This window comes from Ornithorhynchus anatinus, chromosome 17, assembly GCF_004115215.2.
Source record: "Ornithorhynchus anatinus isolate Pmale09 chromosome 17, mOrnAna1.pri.v4, whole genome shotgun sequence".
NCBI classification, from domain to species: Eukaryota; Metazoa; Chordata; class Mammalia; order Monotremata; family Ornithorhynchidae; genus Ornithorhynchus; species Ornithorhynchus anatinus.
In genome coordinates this window covers 17,202,645-17,211,148 of record NC_041744.1, presented here as the reverse complement: position 1 = coordinate 17,211,148, position 8,504 = coordinate 17,202,645, and the positions used below count along the sequence as shown (strand labels likewise).

The following is an 8,504-nucleotide window of genomic DNA, read 5'->3' as shown; positions in this document are numbered from 1 at the left end:
TGTGTGACTTTGGGCAAGTCACTTCACTTCTCTGTGCCTCGGTTACCTCATCTGTAAAATGGGGATGAAGACCGTGAGCCCCACGTGGGACGACCTGATCACCTTGTATCCCCCCAGCGCTTAGAACAGTGCTTTGCACATAGTAAGCGCTTAACCGATACCATCATTATTATTAATTGCTTGCCGTGACCTTGGGCAAGACACTCAACTTCTCTGTGCCTCAGTTTCTGCAACTGTAAAATGGAGATGGAATATTGAGTACCTGTTCCCCCTCCTACTTAGATTGTGAGCCCCGTGTGGGGCAGGGACTGTGTCCAACCTGCTCAATTTGTATCTACCGCACTGCTTAAACAGGGCTTGACATAAGGTAAGCGCTGAACAAATAATAATAATAATTTAAAAAATAATGATAATCCTAGTCCATGCTTCTGGAACTTGTACATAGTGTATACATTATTATATATATAATATGTAGAGGCAGCATAGCCAAGTGGATAGAGTACGGACCTGGGAGCCAGAAGGTCATGGGTTCTAACGCCGACTCTGCCGCTGGTCTGCTGTGTGACTGTGGGCAAGTCACTTTTCGTCTCTGTGCCTCAGTTACCTCATCTGTAAAACGGGGATTAACCGTGAGCCTCACGTGGGCCGACCCGATCACCCTGTATCTCCCCCAGCGCTTAGAACGGTGCTCGGCACAGAGTAAGCCCTTAACAGATACCAACATCGTTTGGGTCAGTGATGTGCAACACCCTGGGCTGGATGCTGGAAGGGAAGGAGGGATTTAGGGGGGACAGGAGGAGACACAGTTGACAAGTGGCAGAGACGGGGCCCCACACTAGTCGATGTCTTTCCCTCCGGCTCTGGGGGCCGGGCGGGGGATGCCCCTAGGCGAGGTTGGCCCAGGTCTGTCATCTGGAGGCACCGTCGAGCACCCGGGGAGTTCCAGGTGGCCTCGGGAGCGGGCCGAGGGGCCCAGCGGGGCACGTCGGTCCAGAGGGGCACTGGCCGCAGCCCCGGGCAGGCTTCCGTAGCAGTTGCTGCGGCTCGGGCCTGTCTCCTCGGGGGACTCCTAGCGCTAAGCGCCTCGTGCGGTGCAAGCTCTTAGCGCAGTGCTCTGCACGCGGTGAGCGCTCAATCAACACAATCGAATGTCTCCTACCTGCCCGGCGTCTTCCCGGGCGGCTCCCGGCCGCTAGACCGCCGCCGGGAGACCCGCTGCGAGCCCGCCGTTTGACGGCCACCCAGCTTCCAGTAAACCAAGCCAGGCCGGGGGCCTCCCGGACACGCACCGGAGCCCTGGGGAGGCGGACCGGGTGGCAGGTGGACGGGCCCCCGGGCCTAGGCCCGGCCCCGGCGACGGGAGGCTTTGAAGCTGCGGCCCCCGCGACCGTGTTCTCGGCCCGGTGCAGTTCAGAGACCCGCTGAGCCTCAAAGGGCCTGGCGCCCTTTACGAGTGCCGTCGCTTCTTCCCAGGTAATTAAACGCCGACTCACAGGGCAGAGAAGCATCCGGCGGGAGGCCGGGCCCACTCCACCCAGCCGGGAAAAGGGTATAAGAGCCCGGACGCTCCAGGAGGCCACGGCAGCAGCAGCGGTAGCCAGAGCCGCAGCCACACTCGAGGACCAGCCGGGCCATCGACCTTCGGCCACCATGTCCTATAACTGCTTCCCGCGCAACTGCTCGCCCAGGCCCTTGGGCGGCCGCTGCGTCGCTCCGGCCGCCGTCTCCAACGACGCCTTGGAGACCGGGTGCCAGGGCGGGATCTACCTGCCCAGCTCCTTCCAGGGCAACTCCTGGCTGCTAGACCACTGCCAGGAGACCTGCTGCGAGCCCGTCGTCTGCCAGCAGACCACCTGCATCTCGGGCCCTGCCCAGCTCTGCCGGCCCTCGCCCTGCCCGGCGCCCGCGCCCTGTCAGACCACGACGTGCACCCGGCCGCTCGGCTTCGTGACCGGGCCCTGCCAGACCATGGGTGGCATCTCCAGCCTGTGCCAACCCGCCTGCACCGCGTCCAGGACGTACCAGAGGTCTTGCGTGACCAGCTGTCGGTCGACCTGCTGAGGGGCCGCCGGGTCGAAGCCCCGCCTGTGCCCCCGGGAACGGTCACCACGCCGTCCGCCATCTGTCCAGCTAGCGCCTGCCGACCCTCGCTTAGGCCAGCGGCTCCCCACCGGCTGGAGCCGGCCGCCCTCCTCCTCTAGGCCCGATCTGGCCAGAATAAAGCTCGGCTCCCGGGCCGGGCCTCTCCGCCCCCGTTCACATCTTCACCCTCTGCGGCCAGCCGGGCTTCCTCGTTTCGTCTCCGGCTTCTCTTGCCACGGTGGCTTCCGAGAGGGAGCGTGTCCGTCTGTTTGCTAATAAACTTAAATGTTCTGGCATCGCACTCGTGTTTCCGACAGAGGCTTCATTTCCGGCCCCGGGGGGTGGGGGGCAAAGGCCTGAGAGCGGTGGGGGAGGCGGGGGAGGAAGGGCGGTCCAGGGCATGGCCCCGCAGGTCGCCTGACGGGAGGGGGGAAAAGTGACCTCATTCTCCTGTCCCTCACCTGGAGGGCAGAGTGTTGCATCTCGGGCTGGAGGGAAGACAGTCCGGAAATCCCCTTTTTTCAAATGGTATTTGTTCAGCGTTTACTCTGTGCCCAGCACTGAAGAGAAGCACCGTGGCTTAGTGGAAAGGGCACGGGCTTGGGAGTCAGGGGTCGTGGGTTCTAATCCCGGCTCCTCCACTTAATAATAATGTTGGTATATGTTAAGCGCTCCACTTGTCAGCTAGGCGACTTTGGGCAAGTCGCTTCACTTCTCTGTGCCTCAGTTACCTCATCTGTGAATTGGGGATGAAGACGGTGAGCCCCACGTGGGACAACCTGATAACCTTGCATTTATCCTAGTCCTTAGAACAGTGCTTGGCACATAGTAAGCACTTAACAAATACCATCATTATTATCATTACTAAACACTAGGGCCTATAGAAGCTAATCAGGTTGGACACAGACCTTTCTCCACATGGGGCTCACAGTCTTAATCCCTTTTTACAGATGAACTGAGGCTCAGAGAAGTGACTTGCCTGACGCCACACAGCAGACAGGTGGCGGAGCTGGGATTAGAACCCAGGACTTTCTGACTCCCAGGCGCGTACTCTATCCACTAGGCCATGCCGCTTCTCCCTCGGACCTGCCAGGAGCAGGGCCAGGGCACTGCAGCGTCCCCAGGGAAGATTGGGTTTAGGGCCGCTCCGGCTGGCACAGAGCCCGGGTGAAGGGCGTCTGCTGATTCTGTCGTACAGTTTTCTGTTCATTGTAAGCGTTCAGTAAATAGCATTGATCGATTGGTTGGCAAGATGGGGTCCCGATCATCTCTGGCAACCCGGTTGGGCCCATCCCAGACTCCATTCTGCCACCTCGGTCCTCCAAGGAGCTCCACCCGGACCCAGGGACAGAGGCACATGCCCTGTCCCTGCGACTTCTCCGCCCCGCCTGTCATCACCCTCGCCTCGGCCTCGCCCCGACTACCTGTCCCCACACGCCGTGGCGACATGAAGGAGCGATCTTCTCCCAGGCTCTGAAATGAGTGAAGACAAAAGAAATTAAGAAAAAAAACCTTTTTAAAAAGCTGTTCTATGTTGAAAGTGTAAGCTCTCCTTCTAATAATAATATTGATGGTATTTGTTAAGCGCTTACTATGTGCCAGGCACTGAACTGAGCAGGGGGGCGGATACAAGCGAATCAATTTGGGCACAGTCCCTGTCCCACAGGGGACTCACAGTCTCAATTCCCATTTTACAGATATGGTAACCGAGGCACAGAGAAGGGAAGTGACTTGCCCAAGGTCACACAGCCGACAAGCGGCGGAGTCGGGATTAGAACCCATGACCATCTGATTCCCAGGCCCGGGGGCAGGGAACATGTCAACCAATTCAGTTGTGCTGAGAAGCCGCGTGATTTAGTGGAGAGAACACGGTCTTGGGAGTCAGAGGTTGTGGATTCTAATCCCCACTCCGTCACTTATCGGATGTGTGACTTTGGGCAAGTCACTTCACTTCTCTCTAACACTTGCGAAATGGGGATTGAGATTGTGAGCCCCACGTGGGACAACCTTGGATCCACTCCAGCGTTTAGAAGAGCGCCGGACACAGATTAAGCACTCGACAAATACCCTTACCATACTCTCCCAAGCTTAATAAGTGCTCTGCGCACAGTAAGCGCTCAATAAACATCACGGATCGATTATCGGATAATACTGATCATTCAGCGTGGCTCAGTGGAAAGAGCCCGGACTTGGGAGTCAGAGGTCACGGGTTCGAATTCCCCCTCTGCCGCTTGTCAGCTGTGTGCCTGTGGGCGAGTCCCTTCACTTCTCTGAGCCTCATTGACCTCGTCCGTAAAATGGGGATTAACGGTGAGCCTCACGTGGGACAACCTGATGACCCTGTATCCCCCCCAGCGCTTAGAACGGTGCTCCGCACATAGTAAGCGCTTAACAAATACCGACATTAATATTATAATTACTACCGTACTCTCCCAAGCGCTTAATAAGTGCTCTGTAATTGCTCAATAAACATCACTGATTGATTATCGGATAATATGGATCATTGGTGGAGTGTGGGGCCCCAGGCCGGCGACCGGCCCCGCCCCCCAGGACCTGCCCCTCCCCGCCCCCAGCCCTACCCCATCCCGGGCGACCCCGGCGGGTGGAGGGAAAAGTTTGGGTTTCCTGTTCGACCCCAGGCCTCCCGGCCAGGGAGCTCATCGCCACCTCCTCCGCAGAGGCCTTTGGGGTTAGACCAAAGTAAGTAGACCTGGCAGAACTTTTCTCCCGTTGCCATTTTTGTTCCCCAAATCAAAGGTAGCGTGGCTTTCGCGACGCAACTCGGAGGGACGTGTGGCGGAGTGTTTGGATCCGTGGTGGAGGAGGGAAGCATCGATGGAGCTATATGATAACAATGTTGGGGGATTTGTGAAGCGCTTGCTATGTGCAGAGCGCTGTCCTAAGCGCTGGGGTAGAGACAGGGTCATCAGGATGTTCCACGTGAGGCTCACAGTTAATCCCCGTTTTACAGATGAGGTCACTGAGGCCCAGAGAATAATAATAATAATAATGTTGGTATTTGTTAAGCGCGTACTATGTGCCGAGCACTGTTCTAAGCGCCGGGGTAGATACAGGGTCATCAGGTTGTCCCACGTGAGGCTCACGGTTAATCCCCATTTTACAGATGAGGTCACAGAGGCACAGAGAAGTGACTCGCCCACAGTCACACAGCTGACAAGGGGCAGAGCCGGGATTCGAACTCATGACCTCTGACTCCCAGTTCCAGCCTTTTTCCCCCTGAGCCCCCCTGCTTCTCTGGATGGAGAGGGGAGAAACGGGGGTCCTCGCTGGATCGCGGAGAGAGAGAGAGTAGGGGATGGAGAGGGGAGAGTCGGGGATGGCAGATGTTCAGTGCCGGTGATCGAGGAAGATTCAGGGGGTGTTGAAGAGTCCACCCTTGACCATGACGGTGGGTGCTCCAAAGAAGGGCAAACGCCACATTATTTCGGTGCCTCGGGACCCTTGATTGAACTCAACGGTGCCATCTCACGTTCTTGCATTTAACTTAGTGATTTTGTATATCTTATTTATTACCCTTTTTATGTCGCTAATGAGGGGTACGTCCCCTTGGCTCACGTTCTTGCATTTAACTTAGTGATTTGTATATATTATTTATTACCCTCTTTATTTTGTTAATGAGGGGCACCTCCCCTTGATTCTGTTTATCTTGATGATGTCTTGTTTTTTGGTTCTGTTTTGCTCTGATAATCATGTTGGTATTTGTTAAGCGCTTACTATGTGCAGAGCACTGTTCCAAGCGCTGGGGTAGATAGAGGGTCATCAGGTTGTCCACATGAGGCTCACAGTTTCCAGATGAGGTAACTGAGGCACAGAGAAGTGAAGGGACTTGCCCACAGTCACACAGCCGACAAGCGGCGGAGTCGGGATTCGAACCCAAGACCTCTGACTCCCGGGCTCTTTCCACTGAGCCACGCTGCTTCTCTATGTCTGTCTCCCCCGTTTGGACTGTGAGCCCGTGTTGCCGGATTGTACAGTGCTCCGCACCTAGTAAGCGCTCAGTAAATACTATTGAATGAATGAATAGTAAGCGCTCAATAAATACTCTTGGATGAATGAATACTCTGGCCCGAATTTGGCAGTTTTGAATAGGAATCGGTTCATGACGCATAGAGGGTTTGGATCTTCCCCTTGGTTTAATAATGTTGGTATTTGTTAAGCGCTCACTGTGTGCGGAGCACTGTTCTAAGCGCTGGGGGAGATCCAGGGTCATCAGGTTGTCCCACGTGAGGCTCACAGTTAATCCCCATTTTCCAGGTGAGGGAACCGAGGCCCAGAGAAGTGAAGTGACTTGCCCACAGTCACACAGCTGACAGGGGGCAGAGCCGGGACTCGAACCCATGACCCCTGACTCCGAAGCCCGGGCTCTTGCCACGGAGCCACGCTGTTTAAAGGAAGCTCTCCGAGGGCCTTCAGTGTTGGCTGCGGAGCGTGCAGCAGAAAGTTGGCAACGACTCGCGAGTGGACGGAATGGCCTGCACCTGAGGGTGACGATTAGAAAAGGCTTGCAGCAATATCCACCCATTAAAAGCCGATCGTTAAAAGCTCCCTTAGCAGCGAAACCAACGAGCCTCGAGCATGCATAATTAGTAGTACATTAAGTCTTTAGCATCAAGCTTGTTCATTTGACGAAACTTAAGGGGGTATTCATTAAGGTGTGTCTCCACGGAACCATAGTTTAAAATGAGTTGCTTGATTTCCTTCTTTATAGACTGCAAATGCAGCGGACAAAAGCCGAAAGCCCAACCATAAAGTAAATTGTTTATTGTTAACACCCAAACGACAAAAGAAAAACCTTTTAACCGATAAGTGGTCGGAGTTTCTCTTTGACGGATTAAATCACCCCCCCTCCCCCGTTTTTTAGTTACCGCTTTCAGTTCCTTGTTTTCAACGCTACTCATTATAGGCCCAGATGAAGGCCAATTGTGTCTTTCTTCTTCTGTCCTTTTTCTTATTTTTCTAAAATGGTGTTTGTTAAGCACTCATCACGTACCAAATCACCTCTCCATCCCTCAATTTTCTCATCTGTAACGTGGGGTTTAAATACCAGTTCCCTCACTCCTAAACCTGGGAGCCCCATGTGGGACATGGATCGCGCACGGGCTTGGGAGTCGGAGGTCGTGGGTTCTAATCCCGCTCTGCCACTTGTCTGCCGTGTGACCTTGGGCAAGCCACATCACTTCTCTGGGCCTCAGTGACCTCATCTATCAAATGGGGATAAAGACGGTGAGCCCCACTTGGGACAACCTGATTACTCAGTATCCACCCCAGCACTTAAAACAGTGCTTGGCACATAGTAAGCGCTTAGTAAATATTCATTCAATAGTATTTATTGAGCGCTTACTATGTGCAGAGCACTGTACTAAGCGCTTGGGATGAACAAGTCGGCAACAGATAGAGACAGTCCCTGCCGTTTGACAGGCTTACAGTCTAATCGGGGGAGACGGACAGACAAGAACAATGGCACTAAACAGCGTCGAGGGGAAGAACATCTCGTAAAAACAATGGCAACTAAATAGAATCAAGGCGATGTACAATTCATTAACAAAATAAATAGGGTAACGAAAATATATACAGTTGAGCGGACGGGTACGGTGCTGTGGGGATGGGAAGGGAGAGGTGGAGGAGCAGAGGGAAAAGGGGAAAATGAGGCTTTAGCTGCGGAGAGGTAAAGGGGGGATGGCAGAGGGAGTAGAGGGGGAAGAGGAGCTCAGTCTGGGAAGGCCTCTTGGAGGAGGTGATTTTTAAGTAAGGTTTTGAAGAGGGAAAGAGAATCAGTTTGGCGGAGGTGAGGAGGGAGGGCGTTCCGGGACCGCGGGAGGACGTGACCCGGGGGTCGACGGCGGGATAGGCGAGACCGAGGGACGGCGAGGAGGTGGGCGGCGGAGGAGCGGAGCGTGCGGGGTGGGCGGTAGAAAGAGAGAAGGGAGGAGAGGTAGGAAGGGGCGAGGTGGTGGAGAGCCTTGAAGCCTAGAGTGAGGAGTTTTTGTTTGGAGCGGAGGTCGATAGGCAACCACTGGAGTTGTTTAAGAAGGGGAGTGACATGCCCAGATCGTTTCTGCAGGAAGATGAGCCGGGCAGCGGAGTGAAGAATAGACCGGAGCGGGGCGAGAGAGGAGGAAGGGAGGTCAGAGAGAAGGCCGACACAGTAGTCTAGCCGGGATATAACGAGAGCCCGTAATAGTAAGGTAGCCGTCTGGGTGGAGAGGAAAGGGCGGATCTTGGCGATATCGTAGAGGTGAAACCGGCAGGTCTTGGTAACGGATAGGACGTGTGGGGTGAACGAGAGGGACGAGTCAAGGATGACACCGAGATTGCGGGCCTGCGGGACGGGAAGGATGGTCGTGCCATCCACGGTGATGGAGAAGTCTGGGAGCGGACCGGGCTTGGGAGGGAAGATGAGG

General features: G+C 55.1%; 1 protein-coding gene across 1 annotated transcript; it reads left to right on the top strand.

The window, feature by feature from the left end:
- The first annotated feature begins 1,650 nt into the window (after positions 1 to 1,650).
- On the top strand, positions 1,651 to 2,061 carry LOC100088418 (keratin-associated protein 11-1). Its single transcript, XM_001518045.3, has one exon. It carries the CDS (start codon positions 1,651 to 1,653, stop codon positions 2,059 to 2,061), a length of 411 nt encoding a protein of 136 aa, XP_001518095.1.
- The last annotated feature ends 6,443 nt before the right edge of the window (positions 2,062 to 8,504 follow it).

Coding starts and splice junctions, on each gene's coding strand:
- LOC100088418 (XM_001518045.3), top strand. CDS start 1,651: ATGTCCTATAACTGCTTCCCGCGCAACTGCTCGCCCAGGCCCTTGGGC.